Genomic DNA, 22,701 nt, shown 5'->3' on the forward strand with positions numbered 1-22,701 from the left:
AATAAAGGTAGATAATACAAATTAACACAGTACTTGTACAGTATATATTTCTGTTATAAAAAAGAACTACAAAATTATTAAACAGGGAACTAAAATAAATCGTCATAATCACTTAGTAAAATAAGTGCTAAACAAAGACACTAAAATGAACCCGTTAACTCCCAAGACTGATCATTATTTAAATTCTCCTCACAGTATTAATATACTGACAAACATATATAGTGTCAATGGGAATTAACAAAAATATAAACTGGAAGGACAACCTTCACTTAGAAATGGGATGTAACAATGAATCCTCCAAATCAAGCAACAAAGAAACGTACTCGCATCAGTTAGGAGAAATTTTCTTCTGAACTTGGGAGTTCAAGAGCTTATTAACTAAGGTAAATGAACAATTATCTTAAACTAGAAATGAAACGAACTACTAACTACTTTACATCTAAATACATTAACATTATACCAATAATATTTTGTTAAAACTGTTCCCGCTTGTTTCAAAAATCCTACGTTACATCACATTTAACAATGTGCAAGGTTAACTATTACCAGAACACAGATGGTAGTTACCAGACTCTGCTAAGTTAAGATTGATGTTAAAAAATTGCCTCTTAAATAGCTGGGATACAATATATCTTTAACTTTTGACTTCCCAGCCAGTCCTAAATACATAAAATGTTCCAAATAGCGGAGATATTTTTTAAATTATAGTAAGATATGTTCAAAGCAAAGAAAAACTTTAATTAAACAGGAAAATTTCAAAAATTGAAAGCCTTATTCTAAAGCCCTCAACCTTTTCAAACACTGACCTGAGTCTCATTTTATTCACACGCCTTTTCTACAGATATGGCTACTGTTGAACACTGCATAGTTTCCTCTAATTGTAGACATATTTCATGTGCGTAAATATTTTCCTTCTGGAAATAAAACATTCCCTGTCATGTATATTAGAAATTCCCAAAAATGAAAACTTGAGAGATTACTCTACATCTCTGTTTCTCTTTGTTTGAATTAAGTGGAGAATTGTTAACCCTCTCTCTGGTTCTCTTTCTTAAAACATTGAAAATGAACACTTAAAGGTTTGAATGATGAAAGGAACCCAAATTAACCGCACTCTTATGACTTTCAACGAAGTGGGCTTCACGTCTAAAGCACATTGCCAAACAAATGAGATACACTAGACATGTTGGCTGCTTGGTTCTTTAAATCATGCTTTGAATGGCAATCTTGGCAATAACAGAATTAGACTGGATTTAGATGGATTACATTCGCAAAAAAAACTTTACAAAACATAACCCGGATTTTTAAAAAGATAATATCAATTTGTGAGAAAGTGTCAGAGGGTTGTCTTATACACCCAAACCATTGCGTATCATCAAAGGCAGTTGACGAATCGTTCTGCCGTGAGTCGATTCGCGGTTAAGTGGTGTCGGTGATACGAAGTCTGATAAACCATCTCTTCTGACATGGAAACGCACACCAGAAGTCAATTTGCAACACACTTACAAAATATTCCGCGTATGGCTGCGATGGGGGATTGAAGATGTTTTCGGCAAGACGATAATTGCAAAGGTAGGACTAAAGACAATTCCACAAATCAAAATATGATAAAGTAGTCTGTTTTACTTCTTTACTACATAAAAATTGCACATGTGAAGCTCCATTTCACAAAACTAACAAAGATCAATCATATTTGAAATAGCTTGAAATACAAGTAAACTTGTGATGCGTTAATGGTTAAAACTTCCAAAAATAGAGAATAAATATAAAAAAACTACGAGGTTCTTGTGCCATATTTTAATCATTATTTATGAGATGAGAAAAAAAAAATGTTGAGGGATGCGATTTTACCTATGAATTTTCTCCTTTCTTTGCACTGAAGTCCAGAGTGATGTCATCTCCAATCAGCAAGAAGGGCGCCCAGTGTTTGACGTCGCTGAAGTTGTCTGATTCCCTGAGGCTTTTCATGGCCAGGTTCAGAGACTCACTTGCACGGTTACCTTCTGCAAGGGGGCGATAAAAGCATTTCATGAATTCTAATGTAGCCTCGTCATCAATGGCCCAAAGGGACACCAGAACAGACTGAGCACCAGCCCCCATAAAGGCGCGTGCAATGCCGACCACACCTTCAGCCTTGATCTCGCCCCGGCCACTGTAGCAGCAACTAAGCACAACAAGTCTGGCGCGAATTTGAGCATTCAACACTTCTCCAATTGTTAAAATGTAGTCCTCCCTCGTTGGTACCGTAGATAGTCGGTGTGGGTCAGGCGTGAGAGCAATTTCGCCAGTATCCAAACATCCGTGTGCCGCAAAATGAACTAAGGAAACGGAACTGAGTCTTTCCAACACCTCTCGTTTCGTGGCCTGTCTACCAGTGATTGGAGTGCTCTTCAAAATCCGTCCGATCATTTCTACTTCCTCTTCAGCACACGGAAGCTGCTCTAGGAGTTTCTCACCCCGGCCGTTAGTAACCTCAGCTACCCACGGATCTCCTACAAGTAACGCGCCACTGCTTTTGTGATAATCTTCTGGGCAATCGGCAATGAGTCTGAGACTTGTTAACGATGGAGCGAGTCGGATTCTGAATGATTCACACAGGTATTTAGAATTACCATCCTTCAATGCAGCGTACGGAACGCGCCACAGCAGTCCATCGGGAACAATGAGTAGTTCAGCCCCTTCAACCAGGTCAGCCACGGGCTTTATTATGAGATCATACAAAGTGCTCAAGCATTTTTCTTGTTTAACAGGAGGTTGAACAGAAGGATGAGGAGTGTACTCCTCGGTTTTCTCAACCCTTTTTTCACGGCTCTCCCTCAAATCATCCAAAGATCGATTCTCGCAACTCACTTTAGAACGAACACCAAGTTGTGTATAGACACCGAGGACAAACGACTCAAAGGACTGGCTTACTCCACTATTTTCTAAAACAGAATCTTTGAGTTGAATTTGTCTTAACTGAACTTGTTTTCCTTTGGACACAACCCAAAGATAGACGTCATCTTCGTCTACTGCCTGAAAGACAGTGTTTGATGGAATGTTCTTTAAAACTACTAAATCTTCATCGTCTCCCTTAGGCTGACTTGCTCCTCCACAAAAACTGGATTCCATGAGGTCAGTCAAAGCTTGAGCTCGTCCTTTCTCAGCAGTAATTAAAGCTTCGTCGATCTTACCTTGATTTGCGAGAACTTTCCACAAACCCGCATACGCATTTTGATACTGATTTCGAAAATTGACTTTCCACTCGTCTTTAGATTTTAGAAGTAATCTCAGAGCATTTAATAAGGTTATGCTAGCTTGCAAATGTTCAACGGCTTCTGGCAGTCGACCCAGCGAATTGAAAACGCGTGCCAATAAATAGAGGGCCTTTGCCTCCAAGGATTTGTCTTCGACCTTTTGTGCAATTTTGAGCAGTAGGTTGTATGACTCTTTGGCCTTTGTTACGTCGCCCAGAAAAAAATAAACATTGCCAAGATTACCATAAGCTTGACCTTCTCCAACTTTGTCTCCTACTTCTTTAGCTATTTCAAGATGTAGGTTGAGGTACTTTATGGCTTTTTTAAAATCACCTAAGGATTTATAATCATTGCCAAGATTGCCATTGGCTTGTCCCTCTCCAAGCCTGTCTCCTACCACTTTAGTTATTTCAAGATGTAGGTTGTGGTACTCTATGGCTTTTCTAAAATCACCCAGGGATTGATGAGCACTGCCAAGATTGCCATAGGCCATACCCTCCCCATGCCTGTCCCTTATCTCTTTAGCTATTTTAAGATGTAAGTTACAGTACTCTATGGCTTGTTTAAAATCACCTAGTGATTGATAAGCATTGCTAAAGTTGCAATAAGAATTTCCCTCTGCACCCTTGTCTCCTACTTCTTTAGCTATTTCAAGAGCTAGGTTGAAGTACTCTATGGCTTTTTCTAATTCACCTAGGGATTGATAAGCATTGCCAAGATTGCCATTAGCTTTACCTTCCCCATGCCTGTCTCCTACCACTTTAGTTATTTCAAGATGTAGGTTGTGGTACTCTATGGCTTTTCTAAAATCACCTAAGGATTGATAAACATTGCCAAGATTGCCATTAGCTTGTCCCTCCCCATGCTTGTCTCCGACCTCTTTCGCTATGTCAAGATGCAGGTTGATGTACTCTATGGCTTTTCTAAAATCACCAAGGGATTGATAAGCATTGCCAAGGTTGCCATAAGCTTTACCCTTCCCAACCTTGTCTCCTACCTCTTTTGCTATTTTAAGACAAAGGTTGAGGTACTCGATGGCTTTTTTAAAATCACCTAGGGATTGATAAGCATTGCCAATATTACCATAAGAATTACCCTCCCCAACCTTGTCTCCAACTTCTTTAGCTATTTTAAGACTTAGGTTTTGATACACTATGGCTTTTTTAAAATCACCCATATCACGATGAGCACTGCCAAGACTGCCATAAGCAACACCCTCCCCATGCCTGTCCCTTACTTCTTTAGCCATTTCAAGCTTTAGTTTGTGGTACTCTACGGCTTTTTCAAAGTTTCCTTGTCTGTGATAAGTATTTCCAAGGTTGCCATAAACTTTACCCTCCCCAACCTTGTCTCCTACTTCTTTAACTATTGGAAGACAAAGGTTAAGGTACTCGATGGCTTTCTTAAAATCACCTAGGAATTGATAAGCACTACCAAGATTGCAATAAGCACAACCCTCCCCATGCCTGTCTCCTACCTCTTTGGCTATTTCAAGATGGAGGGTACAGTACTCTATGGCTTTCTTAAAATCACCAAGGGATTGATAAGCATTGCCAAGATTGCCATAAGCTTCACCCTCCCCATGCTTGTCTCCTACTTCCTTCGCTATTTTAAGATCAAGGTTGTGGTACTCTATGGCTTTTTGAAAATTGCCTTGACTATAACAAGCATTGCCAAGATTGCTATAAGCCATACCCTCCCCATACTTGTCTCCTACTTCTTTTGTGACTTTAAGGTCAACTTCTCTGACAGAATGAAGTCTCAATGACATCAAGATCCCATTATTTTGTTCAATCTTTTCTTATGTTAAAGTTAAACCGTTTATAAAACCTTTATAAAAAGAAAACAAACAACGGTGTTTCTGATGACATTGGTATATGATAAGGAGGGCTTAATATCCTAATTTATGACCCACCTATTAATTTTGGCGCAATTTTATTGGTTACTTTATGTCACATGGTGCAAAATCACAGGACAGTTATCACGCAATTACACCCGTCCGCGTCGATATTTCTCCTCCGATTTTTTCCGTGAAAAAGAAACATAGTCAACACAAGTTTCAACTTTTCCGTTCTCCTATTTACATGGAAGGAAACCAAACTTGTTTTTTTAAGTCTAGCGATAGTGATAAAAATTTCTTTCTAGTCAAGTTTTTGAACAGCATGTCAGAAAATGTGAACCAAAAGCGCCAAATTTGGAGTTTTTGATCTAAGGGGCGTTATGAGAGTTAATTTCAAATGACAGCTTGTCAGGTTTTGGTCCAATCACACTGAAAATAAAGTTATTTAAAACAATCAAATGTACATAGCTTGCTTGCGTCAATCACGCGCATTCACCATGAGATCACCGCTGGCTTTTTTATACTGTGTTTACGCGCAGTTTAATTGCGATGTGATAAATTAATGGGAGGGTTATAAAATAAATAAACCCCATCATGATCTGGCTAGCTGGTATGTCGGCTGATAATTTCCTAAGCTGAGAGATTGTCCTCGAAATTTCATATTTGCCCTCGAAGCTTCGCTTCTCAGCCAAATATTCATTTTTCGGACAATCTCTCAGCCGCAGACATTACCAGCCGACATACCAGCCGCCCGAAGGGGTTTATTTACTAAATAACCCCTCGTTTCCAAACACTTGGGAGCTGACTGGCTCGATTTTATAACTAATATGTTTTTAACATCAGACGAATGTTTTAGAGCAGAGGAAGAAATGAGTTAGAAATATGTACCTCCAAAAGTTGTGTTTGTCTGTAGAAAAACTTGGTGAAAGTATGAGCAATTTCCGTTACCGACACTTGATTGCCTGCTTGCTTTGAGCAGCATGTGAGGAGTGGACAATTAAAATTGGGGGAAGAATATCGCCACATGAACTTTATAATTACTGAGTTTTCTTTTCAACACATTCCAGAGGGATCTGATTTACCCACGAACAATATATACACTGAGTGTATATTAGAGTCTTTAAACCAAAAGTATGTGGCGTTTTTGGCTGGGAGAGTATGACTAGGTCATGGCTAAAAAGAGTATATCACTTTGCCCACTTTTTTCAATCGCATAATTAAAGTACGAGCTGAAAAATAACCAAGTAAATTGAGACCCTTCTTCGCATTTTCTCTCATAAAATGTCAAATTATCATGCAAATAATTCCATCACCCACAGTTGGAATAACAGATTGCTTCAAAGGATACAGCTAATCCCTTATCACACCAAGTGATTGCTTCTTCAAATCTCTTCAGCTCAACACAGGCACTGGCTCCTGTGGGAAACAACCCAAAGAATTTTCTATTTACAATCATAATAATTGCTCAATTTTAAGAAAAGAACCAGATACTAAACCTTTTAAACCTAAAACATTACAGACCAGAAGAAAAGGAAACAAACAAACAAAAGGAAAAGAATAAGAGGCCCTATACATAGGTTTCAGTCACATTAGATTTTGGTAATTAATGAACAAACTTTCAAGAACACCTATAAATTGGGACGTCTGCTTAAATCCTCCCAAAATTTACCAAGAGATAGGTAGAATAAGACATGTAATGCAAAAATAGAGAAGGAAAACCACATTTCAACAACTTTATCTTGGGATACCGTGACATTTTTAATAAATTTATATTGGTATACATTTTTAATAACTTTATATTGGGATAAATTTTTAGTTGATCCTGAACATGACCATCAATTTTGCCAATTGTGAATTGAATCTGGACAGTTAAAGCATAAGGAATATACTGGTTAAGTCTCAAACCTAATCAAAAATAATACAAAGTAAAAAAAAATAATCTGATATTAAAATACTTTTTTTTTTTCATTATCACAATTAACATATCTAACCTCTCACAATTGCTTTGAGATAAGTTGGCTGTAACTCAGTGGCAGCTTTTGCGTCACTCAGTGAATCCTGGTGATTTCCTGTTTTTAAAATACAGATATCAAATTAGCTTTACATGTAGAAAACCTATCACTTTATTGAGAAAATTGCTGAGGGGGAAAAATCACTTCTTAATTTGTATGATTTACCGGCCAACTGGTAAGGGATATATTTTGTCAGAGAATTGCTGTCTGTGAATTAATATTTAAAATCATCACTTCCTTTCAGAACACCACTACACAGCCCTTTGAAAGAGAAAAATGCACACTTAAAGTTTAATCATCTTACCCAATTTAAAATGTGCAGTCGCCCTGTTGCTATACAGTTTGGCCTTCGGTTCTTTGTCCTTGCAGTTCACTTTAATTCCTTCTGTGTAAAAGTGAATAGCATTGAGGAAATGTCCTTTCTTAAAGGCCTCATTACCTTGATTCCTATAAACATCAGCTCTGGCTGCAGAGAAAAATTATATAAATAATTTCTGTCAAATTCTGAGGGTAGTTCATTTAAGTGTGAGAGACTGGTGCTACCAAAACCTGGAGATTTAAAATCTGCAATTTTTTTTCTTTTGTGCCAGCTGCCACCTGAGCACCTGCCTGGTTGGAACCTGATGACCCATCCCTGTTGACATTACAGTACTGTACCTGAGATGATGATTGCAGCCCCCATTCCCCCTCCCTCTCACAGAAAAAGTCCCTGAGTGACATTGTTTGGTTGAAAGCTCATTTAACTGATCAGACTGTCAGTTTTGTGGTTCAGTGTTGTTTAGAAGAAAGTCAGTATTCTCTACTTTGAAACAAACTAAGCGCAAGAAGCTAGAAAATTTAGGTAAGAACCCTAAGGTAAACAAAAAAGCCAGATAACACTGAGGCCAAAATTGAACCTGCAGATATATCACCTTGTAAAGTGTCGCCCCCTGTTGCATTTTCCGTTTTGGGTAAGTCTTCATTTTCACAAGGAACTTTAATTGGACTTTTTTCTGTTGCCATAGCAACTGTTAGAAAAAGATTTTTAGAATAAATTATGATGGATAAAAATTGGGCAAGCCAGTCTGAATCAGCACTTGTGTGTTGCAAGTTCATCATTTGTAACAGCAATTTAAATAATTTAAATTAAGAGACTGTTAGGAAAAAAGACGAAGTTAATTATAATTAAGGTAGATCAGGTCTGTATTAGAGAAGTGCAAGCCCATCCAGCCAGACCTTATCCTGGCTTCCTTGCATGAAGCATCATTGGGAACATTACTTACTCCCCCCTAGAAGGGATGCCTGTCTATCCCACAGTAACACCCCCAGCATTTCATCAGGATTCCTGACAATTCACTAGTAACCAGTTACACTCCTGGATGGAGAGAGGCACTCTGATAGTAAAGTGTCTCGCACAAAAACAAAACACAATGCCCTGGCCAGGTTACAAATGCAGACCTCTTGACCCTGAGTCCTGAGACCACAAACAAATTTAGGCCACCAATTGTCTCCCCTGGAGGGGAGAGTTTATGCTGAATCCTTTCTCATGAAAGACAAATATTACAAAACCAAAGTATAATTCTCTTATTTGATTTTTAAATTCATCTTGGTCAAAACTTGTTGATGATGTAATGGTATGTTTTTACTTAATTTCCACTTGAACTGATGCCAATCTACCTGCATGATCACATGAAAAACACTGAGATAGAAATACACTTAAGTGTGCTGATGTATGTTGAAATGGATTTTAATCCATAACAGGTGGTATATGCATACATAGCGCATTTGATCATATGTAAATGGAATTTGCGCACTACAAATATTAAACTATTATTATTATTATTATTAGCTACTTGTTTTTTTTGCAATCATTTTATATTTCCATTGTTTGTGCTTATAATTGACTTGTCTTTGAAAATAAAATACAAGTCTTCAATTCTCTTGATCATCAAGATCTGTTACTTTCAGATAGCATACAATCCTAATTGCTGGCTGTCTTCAATAGAGGATGATCTATATTCCAAAAGATTTCAATCCATGTAGAGGAACAAGGAAATTGTTATGGAATTCAAAATAACCTGAGAAACATGTAATGCATTTAGGTAAAAGCCAGTCCTAACTTCTTACTGACAGATCAAGCACAATTAGGGTCATACTGGAGAATATTGGCCCAAGGTTGTGGCAGTACAGAAATGACTGGATGCCAATATTTCCCGGTACGGCTTGAGAAAGCAAAGGGCAAGTAGTTTAAAATGTCACTTGGACTAAACTTAAGCTTACTTTGAGTTTTCTGGATTTTGAGAAAAAATACATTGTGTGTGTCACCTTTTTAAGAAAATGGTTCATAAAGAAAATCCTGACAAAGTAAGAACCAATCAGAATTTTGAATTTACCTCAAGACTACTTGCCATGTAATAATATATATTATCACTGGATACAGACAAGGATACATGTAGCCAAATGTAGAACTAAACCAGTTTTAATAAAATAAATTGATTGGAGATATTCAGTTGTTGTGATTTTTGATGCTGATCACATTTACTAATAGTACCAATCAATAATTAAGAGTTGTTGAATTGGATTCCGAAAATTGAATGCAGCTGAAAGGACGTGTGGAAAAAAAACCTAATTGACATTAATTTGAAGAAACACCAACTTGTCCCAATGCTTAACAGGGGAATTAAATTAACACATACTGCTTGGAAGGAGAATCTCATAGTCCATCAAAAGTTAAAAATAACTGTTAAACTGACAAAAAACAGCTTTTGTAATCGTTACGGTGGCCAATTTACCATTTCAACCTTGTTGATATATCCAAATTATTTCGTTACCCCCACCAACGTAGCCCCAAACAGTTTCTTTCGAAACTATCAGCCTTTATTGAAATGTTTATAGCTTTTTGATTAGATTTTTTGCATCGTTCATAGGGTAGCAATTTTAAGTTGAAACATAATCCTAACATGAAAGCTAGTGCTAAACAAGATCTGCCTACTCTAGCAACATGACACGAAAACGAAACTGAAAGTGTTTTGGTCAGCGCTTGCACCACGTAAACTTAATCAATCATTTGGATATTCCTTTCAACTCTCACGAATTAGTTATTTCGTCCGGGGGTATTTTCTGCGATATTTTGTGAATTAGATAGCTGTAACTATTGCAAGTTCATATTGTGTAGCTGAAAGATGTTATATTTAGTAACAGGAAGTGGCAATACACAGTACTTGAGAACAAAGCAAAAAAGTTAGCAATACTCTTCAGTTAAAGAGTCTTCTTTCTTTGCCAGAAATTAGGAAAAATTAGGACAGATTAAAACGCGTTTGAAGAAGAAAATGTTAACTGAGAAACTCGAAATAGAAGTATTGACCTTCTGTTTAAATATCTGATACAACCACGCTTTGTATTCCTGACCTCTGTCGCGGAAAAGGAAGCAACGTTTAACTATTTTACGATCGCGCCACCACAGTCCATCATGGAAATGTTTCAAAGAAAGTCCCTAGAACTGACAAAGTACCAAGTAAGACTCCACAGGTATGTTATAGGACGAAGAATCTCAATAAACCGTTCTAAGCTGGGAACTTGTTGCCGCTGTAAAATAACGGCAGCTGCAGTTGTGAAAGGGGAAGTCGGCCTTGGACCATGATTCAATGCAAGGTTGAAGTAAACATATGTGACACGCCTCATAACCGGAACTCCTTTTAAATCAATGGCAATCAATCACTAATCATGATCAGCTTATCAATGGCTGGCGATGGGCGAAAACCAGTTATATCGTATCAACTTCAGCTGCAATTACGGCCAAATTATGGCTTTAAAATAAACAAAGGCGCCGTCTCTTTCGTGGTTCACACTGTTTCAATGTTCACGCCAAATCAACGACATAAATCTTAACAATTTTGCTACATGAAAATTGAAGAATGAAGTTAGTTTTAGAAATACTAAGTGCTAATCGATTACATTTCATCCATTCAGCACAGATTTTAGTTCACGATCTAGGGTTGTTTCAAGGTGACTAAGGTTTTTGCTAGAAAATAAATGTTAGTGCCATCAGCAAATAGATGAAATGTTAGTAAGCTAGAAGTATTGTGGGGCAAATCATTTACATATAATAAGAATAAAAAGTGTCCTAAAATAGATCCTTGTGGGACATCACAGGTCACATGTAATGAAGCTGAGTTATGACCATTAACATCTAAAAATTGTTCGCTTTGGAATAAGTAAGATTTAAACCAGTCAAGCACAACACCTCTTATTCCATAGTGGTTAAGCTTAGATAGGATTGTATGATCAACAGTATCAAAAGCTTTTTTTGGGTTTATAAATATACCACAACCAAATTCATTATTATCAATGGACTCACTCCGACTGACGAATACATTCAGTGATAAAAATAAGAGCATGGGTAGTCGAACATTTTTCTCTGAAACCAAACTGAAGTGGATAAAGTATATATTTTAAATTCTTCCAAATAACTGTAGAGGTGATGGTAATAGCTTTTTCAAATAATTTACTAAAGTTAGAAAGAACAGAAATTGGTCTATAATTGTCTATGTCAAATCTTGAGCCCTTCTTAAAATCAGGAGTAATCCTCGCTAATTTTAATTTCTCAGGAAAATTACCACTAACAAAGGAATCATTCACTAAAAATGCAAGAGGCTCGGATATATAGTCCCTAATAGTTTTCGAAATAGTAACAGGTACACTGTATGGGCCAGAAGACTTTCTAGTATCCATGTTACCAATAAAAGTCCAAATTTCATTTGAAGTGACAGGGGATAAAAAAATTGATCCTGAGTAGTTACCTCTAAGGTAGAATAAGGGGCTATGACTTCCCCGAGGGACTCCCTTCTCCGTAGTCTTACCAATATTAGCAAAGAAGTTGTTAAAGATGTTAGCAAAGTCATAAGGGTTATCAACAGACTTATTATTTCAAATATAAGTTATAAAACTGTTTTACATTAACCAACATTTATAATTGACCTAATACCAGACCATAACTTTGCATGTTAGACTTATTTAAAGAAAAATATTGCCTAAAATATTTGGATTTATTATCCAACCACACTCCGTAGATTACAAATAACGCCATAGATGAGTACAAACTCGTCAATGGATAGAGCGCTGGACTGTTGTGCGGGAGGTCGAGAGTTCGAGCCCCGGCCGGACCAACACTCAGGGTCTTAAAATAATTGAGAAGAATTTGCTACCTTTCTATAACATCAAGAAATGGTTAGATATTTTAGTCTTCTTGGATAGGGACGAATAAATGGAGGTCCCGTCTCCTGCAGGGTTGGGATAGGAGACATCAATTTCCCACACACGAGATTACTGTGTGATGGATGTCCTCCCCTGGGGTGGGATAGGTGGGAGGGTGGACTAGCACGAATGGTTCATATGTTCCTTTCTAGTCCTTCCCCACTGCAAATAATGCAGTGAAAATGGAGTACATTAAATTAAATTAAATATCACGTGGTATTTGTACTCCAGAGAACCAGTTGGACAGGTTTTCTCGCGTCGCATAAGCGAAGAATTGGATTGAAGTTACGAAAAAGAAAAATGACGGACAATTTGAATCATATTTCTGATGACAAAGAGTCTGAATGGCTGGCAAATAAAGATCTAAGTTTATTAAATAAATCGAACGAAAAAAAGCAGTTAGACAACTAGGAAATTTCTCCATTTATTGAAGAAAATAGAAACAGCAACACAACAACACGCCAATTCCGTTCCACTTCGCATACTTCTGTCACGTGCACACTCCCGTGAATAATTATATCCGTGAAATTCGCCCACACTGAAATAACAATTTGGCATGTTGGATAATAAATAACTTATTAGACGTTTTGTTGTGTAGTATCGCTGAGTATTTTTACTCGTTATTTGTATTTTAACCAGCCCTATGGGCTCGTTAATATACGGCACAACTTGTAAAAATACTCAGCGATACTACACAACAAAATGTCTAATAAGATATATGTATTCCCAGTACTTTGAAACAAACTAAGTGCAAGAAGCAAGAACCCTATGATTAACAAAAAGTCAGATAACATTGAGGCTAAAGTTGAACCCGGCTCACCTCCTAAAGTGTCCTCGCCTGTAGCATTTTCCTTTTCAGCTGAGTCTTCATTTTCACATGGAACTTTAATTGGACCTTTTTCAGTAGCCATATAACAACTGTAAGAAAAAGGCTTCTTACAAATTTGGTATTCTAAATTATCCAGGTCTGAAAAAAAGATGCATGGTTATAAATGGTATTATGAACATCAGCTCAACATTATAACCCAATTGCAATTAAAGTAAATATATTTTTCCCTTCAGCTGAGAAAGGGAGAAATTCATTGACAAAACATTACAACAAGCCAATACATTGTATAAATAGAATACAAACAAATAAAGTGGCAAAATAACGAAAGATATATATACTAAAGATAACAATAATTTACTTTTAAATAAACAGTCACTTCCATCATTATAATGAATTACAAGATTTAAAAAATACAGTCTTGACTGGGCAAGTAATTCATGGCAGTCTCCATATAGACTCCCTGTTACCCAGTCTCCATATAGACTCCCTGTTACCCATTCTCCTTGTGTACCCTGTGTACCCTGTGTACCCGTGTGTACCCTGTGTACCCGTGTGTACCCGTGTGTACCCTGTGTACCCTGTGTACCCGTGTGTACCCTGTGTACCCTGTGTACCCGTGTGTACCCTGTGTACCCTGTGTACCCGTGTGTACCCTGTGTACCCTGTGTACCCCGTGTACCCGTGTGTACCCTGTGTACCCGTGTGTACCCGTGTGTACCCGTGTGTACCCTGTGTACCCTGTGTACCTTGTGTACCCTGTGTACCCTGTGTACCCGTGTGTACCCTGTGTACCCGTGTGTACCCTGTGTACCCGTGTGTACCCTGTGTACCCGTGTGTACCCTGTGTACCAGTGTGTACCCGTGTGTACCCTGTGTACCCTGTGTAGCCTGTGTACCCGTGTGTACTCTGTGTACCCTGTGTACCCGTGTGTACCCTGTGTACCCATGTGTACCCGTGTGTACCCTGTGTACCCGTGTGTACCCTGTGTACCTTGTGTACCCTGTGTACCCTGTGTACCCGTGTGTACCCTGTGTACCTATGTGTACCCTGTGTACCAGTGTGTACCCTGTGTACCCTGTGTACCCGTGTGTACTCTGTGTACCCTGTGTACCCGTGTGTACCCTGTGTACCCTGTGTACCCGTGTGTACCTTGTGTACCCTGTGTACCCGTGTGTACCCTGTGTACCCGTGTGTACCCTGTGTACCCTGTGTACCCGTGTGTACCCTGTGTACCCTGTGTACCCGTGTGTACCCAGTGTACCCTGTGTACCCTGTGTACCCGGTGTACCCTGTGTACCCTGTGTACCCTGTGTACCCTGTTTACCCGTGTGTACACTTTGTACCCATGTATATCATGTATATCCTTGTATACCTCGTATACCCTGTCTACCTTGTGTACCCTCTACACCCTGTATATTCATGTATACCCAAGTATATTCATGTATAGCCAAGTGTAGCCTGTATACCATATATACAGGAAACCTGGCAAACATCAGTTGGAATGAATGGAAGCTCTCTAGCCGAACAAAATCCCGTTTTGTACGTTTTGTACAAATGAATTATGAATAACTTATTATGATTTTATTAGCCCGGGGGGAAATCCCATATAAAATGGACTGGGATGCTCGTCTGGAATTTTGAAATAAAATCCTAAAGGAGGGAAATGTATGCGTGGCCCAACCGTTTTGGACCCCTAAATGAGACCATTTCAATCTTTAATGATATGAATCGAGTAAATAAAGCCTGGAGCAATTGGTTCCTGTGATTTTTAAATATATTTTTCATCTCGTGCAAACATAAAAGATACCCTTACAGCTAAATTTAACTCAATTTTTTCTCAGAACACCCAAAGTGAGACCATTATCTTGAAATTTACAGCCCTAAGCGAGACAACGAGCATCCCAGTCCTTTTTATATGGGAGTCCCCCCGGAATGATTGGTCGGTCAGTTCAAATTGAACGTTGTGCACGCTTACGTCAAAAAAGCCAACAGAAATTGGACGAATGGTTCCCCAACCATTCCACTTCAATTAATTACGCTCATATAGGAGTTCAAAGGAAGAAATTAAGAGAATAATTTAACGATACTTATGATTTACGTTTTTTTTATTTGTTACAAATTAATTACAGTTGCATGGGTACACAGGGTACACAGGGTACACAGGGTACACATGGGTACACAGAGTACACATGGGTACACAGGGTACACAGGGTACACAGGGTACACAAGGTACACAGGGTACACATGGGTACACAGGGTACACAGGGTACACAGGGTACACATGGGTACACATGGGTACACAGGGTACACAGGGTACACAGGGTACACACGGGTATACAGGGTACACAGGGTACACAGGGTACACAGGGTACACAGGGTACACATGGGTACACAGGGTACACATGGGTACACAGGGTACACAGGGTACACAGGGTACACAGGGTACACAGGGTACACATGGGTACACAGGGTACACATGGGTACACAGGGTACACAGGGTACACAGGGTACACAGGGTACACATGGGTACACAGGGTACACAGGGTACACAGGGTACACATGGGTACACAGGGTACACAGGGTACACAGGGTACACAGGGTACACAGGGTACACACGGGTACACAGGGTACACAGGGTACACAGGGTACACAGGGTACACAGGGTACACAGGGTACACAGGGTACACACGGGTACACAGGGTACACACGGGTACACAGGGAACACAGGGTACACAGGGTACACAGGGTACACAGGGTACACAGGGTACACAGGGTACACAGGGTACACAGGGTACACAGGGTACACAGGGTACACAGGGTACACAGGGTACACAGGGTACACAGGGTACACATGGGTACACAGGGTACACAGGGTACACAGGGTACACAGGGTACACAGGGTACACAGGGTACACAGGGTACACAGGGTACACAGGGTACACAGGGTACACACGGGTACACAGGGTACACAGGGTACACAGGGTACACAGGGTACACAGGGTACACACGGGTACACAGGGTACACAGGGTACACACGGGTACACAGGGTACACAGGATACACAGGGTACACAGGGTACACAGGGTACACATGGGTACACAGGGTACACAGGGTACACAGGGTACACACGGGTACACAGGGTACACAGGGTACACAGGGTACACACGGGTACACAGGGTACACACGGGTACACAGGGTACACAGGGTACACACGGGTACACAGGGTACACAGGGTACACAGGGAGAATGGGTAACAGGGAGTGTATATGGAGACTGGGTAACAGGGAGTCTATATGGAGACTGCCATGAATTACTTGCCCTTGACTGAGATAAATTGGGAAAGCTAGTCTGAGGGAGTAAAAGTGTCTTGCAAGTTCATAATTAGTAACGACAATTTAAATCATTTGAATTAAGAGGCTGTTGGGAAGAAAGATGTAGGTAATCAAAAATTATTACTATAGCTAGATCAAGTCCGTATTAGAGCAGTGCAGGCCTTTCCAGCCAGTTCTTATTCTGGTTTCCTTACATGAAACAATTGTGCACATTACTGTTTCCCACTTGAAGGGATGCCAGTCTATCCCACAATAACATCCCCAGCATTTCATCAGGCTTCCCTGACAATTCACTAGTACCCAGTTACACTCCTGGGTGAAGAGAGGCACTCTGAGAGGAAACTGTCTTGCCCAAAAACAAAACACAATGCCCTGGCCAGGATACAAATGCATCCCCTCTTGACCCTGAGTCCTGAGACCTGCACTAACAATTAGGCTACCTGACATCTCTCCTGAGAAGGGAAGTTTACGCTCTATCCTTTCTCACTAAAAAAAAATTTTTACAAAACTAAAGTAAAATTCTCTCATTTGATATTTAAATTGGGATCTTGGTCAAAACTTGTTGAAGATATACTGGCATTAGTCTCTTAGTTAATTTCCACTTGAACTGATGCCAATCTACCTACATGTATCACAGGAAAAATACTAAAATATATGTACACTTAGTCAGTGCTGATGCATGTTGAAATGGCTTTCAATACTTAACAGGTGGTACATGTATATAGCTAATTGTTTTCTTGCAATCATTGTTATTTCCATAATTTGTTTTAGTTGTGCATATAATTGATTTGTCTTATATAGAAACTAACAAACATTAGTCTTTAATTGTCTTGGTCACTATAAGATTAGTTGTTACTTTTCAGATATCATGTAATCCTCCCTGGGTGTCTTCAAAAGAGGATTTATATTTACAAAAATTTTCAGTCAAAGCAGAGTTACTGTAACAACTGGAAATTGCTGTGGAATTGAAAATAAACTGAGATACATGTAAATCATTTTTGCTAAAGCCACTACTGACTTCTTACTGACAGATCAAGCATAATTAGAGTCGTACTGGGGATTAGTATAATTTCAGAGCTGAGCAAAGAGTTTCCAGCAATCTGATTGGTCGAGCAGTTCCTTATATAATGCTATATAAACCACTCCACGTGGTTTATATAAGATTTTAAAATAAAATGTTAATAAATGTTACTAAAATGTTATGATTTTAGAAATTTCTCTGTTGTTCAGCTCTGAAATTATACTAAAACAATTATTCACCTCAGGTTTGGTGAATACTGTCGAATAATCCCCGAGACTTCGTCTCGGGGATTATTTGACGATATTCACCTCACCTTCGGCAAATAATTGTTAAATATTGGCCTAAGGTTGTTGAAAGATTAGGCTTTGAATTGCATGCTGGGAAAAGATCAGTCATCTTGAATAAACCTCGTGCTAGTTTGTGTTTACTCCAAGTCGCCTTTCTTCTTCACCTGATACTACAGTTGTGGCAGTACAGAAATGACTGAATGCCAATATTTCCCAGTATGACTCAAGAAAGCATTGTAAGGGCAAGTAGTTTAAAATGTCACTCATACTAAACTAGTTTACTTTGAATTTTCTGGCTTCCGAGAAAAAATACATTGTGTAGGACTTTTTCAAGAAAATGGTCCATATAGCAAATTCTGACCAAGTAAGAAACAATCAGAACTTTTGAATTTACCTCCAGACTACTTGCCATGTAATAATATAAATTATCGCCAGACACATACTTGAATACATACAGCCAAATGTAGAACCCAACCATGCAGTTTTAATAAAAAAAAATGAATTGGAGATATTCAGTTGTCACTTTTTTATGCCGATCATATTTTATCCGCAGATAGAATAAGGTAAAACAGTGCCGATACCAATCAATCATTAATAGTTAATTAATAGTTATTGAATTGGATTTCTGAAATTGAATACAGCTGAAAGGACACTTGGAATAAAACCCTACTTGACATTTTAAGAAACACCAATTTGTCCCAATGTTTAAGGTGGCTCGATAGTCTAAAAATGCTCATTTTGGCAACAATTTTACCAACACTTAAACTTTAAATCATATCATTATACTTGTGCCACAAACTTAAATAGGTCTTACCCATTACTTTCCACTAAGTTAGGAGAGCATTCCATAAAATTCAGAGGAGCCACACCATTTATTCTAGCCACACCCAATTCCGAGAGACAAAAATAGGTATGTTTTTTGGCAAAGATATCTCTACTCTGCTTTATGCTATAGAGCTAAAACTTCAGGTGCTTGTTGTACTGTATCACAGCTGTGCAATGACCTACTTTGAGGTAAGTACTATGTTGCATTCATGAATTAGCTCTCAACAAAGAAAGACCAAAAAATAACCCTGACTACACTTCAATTTACAAGGCATAACCCATGAGTGAGAAGTCCAAACACTATAAAAATAGGTCATTGCACACAGCTATTGACACTTGAGATGCTGTGAAAATTTGATCTACTTATCGTAAATATTTTTTGAGATATTATTGTCACAAGGTTTCAAAACCTCTGAAATACGGAAAATTAGAAAATAGCAAATAAAGTTCACAAGATCATTGGGCAAGCAGTCAAGAGTTGAAAACAATGTTAGAAGGCACCAGCACCATACTGTTGTCCTTCTATTGCCTCTAAAGTGTCACTGTAACCTTTTTTGAAGTTTCTGATCTGTTTTCTCCTTTTTTTGGCTTGCTCAGAGCTTTTACGGCGAGAATGGCGAATTCGATTATGATCTTGCTTTCGGCAAGCTTTGATGCAATGAAATCCTGGGTCAATTCCCAGGTTTCGAAGAACTAAAATGATAGAAATAGTGCCATTGTTAAAATGTGAGACTGCCAAGAAGGTAGCAAGTTCCACCACTGCTAGCCCAGAGTGGGTTTCCTTTGTAGCACGCTGCCAGATAAGGGCATTGATGGCCTCATTTTGGTTTTGCGTACCACCATGTAGACAGCGTGCAAGCAGACTTTGCTCACTCAAGGCTTCAAAGGTGGGATAGATGGCATTAGCCACAGCCGTTGGAAGGGGATGGTTATGTCTATAATCAGAGGTCCCCTGTGCAACATCCCTTTGAAAGCCACACCATGAACTCTCTCCAGGGGGGCACAGGTCGTGATCTGGGCTATCATCAGTTGACTGTGTATGATGCCAAATTGCCATTACAGCATTCTCCATAGCTTGGATATCATGAGTATTGTTCCTAATGGCTTTCCCATAATATACTTGCAGTTTATCAATGACATTGTCTGTTAGCCTGCCCCTTCCGCCAATTGACTTTCCATCTTGAAGACGTGTCTGACCAGTTCTCTTCTTCAGTGAGCGAAGTCGCGACCCCAAACGTTTCTGGACATGGCCCACACATTCCAATTTTCTTACTTCAACAGGCCCATAAACGGCTTCTTCAACAATAAGTTTGTGGGATTTACTGTCTCCATCCCCAAGAAATTCTGTATAACGAACAGAGTAGTTTTGAACAGACCGTTCAAATATGGCAAGCATTCCAGAAGCATCCATCGACCCCGAAGAACCAAAATAGTTTGCCTGGCAAAGATGCTAGTGTCCTTCCCACCACTCCTGAAACTCAACAGTTCCTTCTTTGCTTCTCCAAACCATGCATTCCTTGCACTCTTTGGACATTACTTCCACATCGAGAACTTTACCAGTAACTGTGGATATTGCAGTGACGACCCCATAAGCTGAAGAGTACCCCCTTCTTCTCCAAGTTCCATCCCCTGACACTCCAATGTCAAAGACCCCATCTTCTCCTGGCTCATAAAATTCTTTTGCCTCTTCAGCTGCATTTTGCATGCTCTCCTTGGCTACAGTCTCCGCAGAATTGCGAATTGTGGCAACATGATCTCGATAAGAGTTCTCGTTCATGGGCGGTAGCATGTTCATCACCGCAGCGAATTTTACAAGACTCTGGTGTCCAATTCCAATGTTCCTTGTAGCAAGGACAACTCTTCGGTTGACTTCATAAGCCTGACTCCCTTCGATTTTAGCAGAGGAAAAAAACCTCTTCGAGTATTTGCACTTTTGGGATGTGCATTTTAGCACAAAAAGAGTAGCAAAACCCATCTTGGCGCTGCAATCCTCCTCGAACGTGACGTGGCCATATTTACACATCGGACACCAAAATGACTCGAAGACTGAAGCAAGTACAGAGATATCAATCAAACGAAAACCCTCTATACTTGCCATCTTTTCCTCCTCATCGTTTTCAGGGTCTCCAGAATCGCTAGACTTATCGTCCAACTTTCTCAGGGTAGCAGGCATCGATTTAGTACGATCAGAATTCCGTGTGATGTTTTTCGGAATCTTTTCATCTTCGATATCGGTGATGTCTGATTCCTCGCTTTCTTTCACTGATTCCTGATCATCAGTTCCTTCCATTTCTTCAGAATTTCTTTTCTTAGTATACTTGTTGCCTGTAAACCTCCTTTTTTTTCTTCTAACGTTCCTAAATTTCCTTTTTGGAGGCATAATTCGCTTCAACTCTCAGTAGATAGATCGTAAACAAGCGAACACGTTTTTCTCATGCCAAGTACGTCATGTATCAGCACACAATGTCCTCATTTAGGGCCTAACTATTTACCAGGCCCCTGAAATCTATTCTGGTCACTCCTGTGAAGATTTCTTTGAAATCATTGGCTTTTTTTGGTGGAAAACGACGCGTTAACAATGCTGGTTTCCATAGCAACCGCTCAAACAGATCCAAAAACAGTTGAAAAACATACAATAGCCATGGGAAAAATTACAAAAGACTTACTTTTCTTGAAACTACAATGACTGTTGGTGCCCAGAAACTTATTTCCAAAAATATGAAGTTTTTATGATTTTTTGGCCTATCGAGCCACCTTAACAGGGGAATAAATCAACATGTACAGTTTGGAGGGAGAATCTAACAGCCAATCAAAAGTAAAAAATAACTGTTAAACATAAAATAAACGCAATCACAAGGAATACGCCTGAAATGTTTATCTTTTTTTGATTGAGATGCATCGTTAATGGGGAGCACTTTAAGTTAATACGTAATCCTAACATGAAAACACGATCTGCATGCTCTGCAACACGACACACGCAAACGAAACTGAAAGTGTTTCGATCACGACAGCGCTAGCACTACGTAAACTAAATCGATCATTTGGATATTCCTTTTAACTCTCCCGAAGTATTTATCTCATCCGGGGGTAAATACCAGGTATTTTCTGCGATATTTTGTGAATACGACAGCTGTAACATGTAATTTCATATTTGTGTAGCTTAAACAGGAAGCGGTAATACACAGCACGTGAGAATAAAGTAAAAGTTAGCAATCCAGCTTGCAAGTTTAAGAGTCTTTCATCGCTGAAAATCAGGGAAAATTAGGACAGATAAAAAATATTTGAATAAGAAAATGTTAACTGAGAAACTCGAAATAAAAGTATTTACCTTATGTATAAATATCTGATACAACCACGCTTCCTTATTTACCTCTGTCGCGGAGATGGAAACAACGTTCGACAATTTTGCGATCGTGCCAACTCAGTCCATCATGGAAATGTTTCAAAGGAAGTCCCTAGAACTGACAAAGTACAAGGTAAGACTCCACAGGTATGTTATGGGACGAAGAATCTCCATATACCGTTCTGAGCTGCAACCCTGCCGCCGCTGAGAAAAAAATAACGAGCTTAAGATCCGACGACGGCAGACATCTGGGACGGCAGACTTGGTCGAGGGGGCTTGGAGAGAGATCGCCGTTGCATTGGCGCGAAAAGCGCGCGACGGCGGCTTGACTCGCTTTCCTCTTCGAAGTTTAGGAAAAGCAGTGGCTACCTATAGAAAGGTTCGTGGATTGTTGATCGAACGTTTCGATGATGGTGACATTCAGAAGATGAATTTTTACTGTTGAATGATGCCAGCATTTCAATTAATCTCGATTATCCCTAACAGAATTCAAACATTTTGACTAAGAAGGACTCGACGGAAGTGAGTGCTTGGCAGAAATTCGTTACCGAAGAAGGGACATACCTATTCTCGCAGACGTAATGGGGCTACTTGATTCGTATACATGTGAACAAGGGGCTCTGTGCGATGGAATTGAATGCCCTTCAGTTTTGTTGGGAAGATTAGCGTACCCTCGTTGGTACTCCGACGTAAGTGACCTTTTTAAACACAGGAAAAGTCTGAATTACAGCATAGACATGTATGCAG

General features: G+C 39.2%; 2 protein-coding genes across 2 annotated transcripts; both read right to left on the minus strand.

Annotated features, from left to right (window-relative positions):
* Positions 1-25: 25 nt before the first annotated feature.
* LOC111345819 (uncharacterized) lies at positions 26-22,226 on the minus strand. The gene is made up of 7 exons (XM_088745008.1): positions 21,940-22,226; positions 13,138-13,284; positions 7,997-8,092; positions 7,390-7,551; positions 7,065-7,142; positions 6,422-6,489; positions 26-5,028 (listed from the first exon to the last, which is right to left on the minus strand). The coding sequence occupies exons 2-7, from the start codon at positions 13,226-13,228 to the stop codon at positions 1,849-1,851; spliced, it is 3,675 nt and encodes a 1,224-aa protein (XP_088601134.1). The 5' UTR covers positions 13,229-13,284; positions 21,940-22,226; the 3' UTR covers positions 26-1,848.
* Positions 18,640-20,022, minus strand: LOC148716123 (uncharacterized). Its single transcript, XM_088745014.1, has one exon. The coding sequence runs from the start codon at positions 20,020-20,022 to the stop codon at positions 19,102-19,104; it is 921 nt and encodes a 306-aa protein (XP_088601140.1). The 3' UTR covers positions 18,640-19,101.
* Positions 22,227-22,701: the final 475 nt, after the last annotated feature.

The sequence above is a fragment of the Stylophora pistillata genome, chromosome 14 (genome assembly GCF_964205215.1).
Source record: "Stylophora pistillata chromosome 14, jaStyPist1.2, whole genome shotgun sequence".
Lineage (NCBI taxonomy): Eukaryota > Metazoa > Cnidaria > Anthozoa > Scleractinia > Pocilloporidae > Stylophora > Stylophora pistillata.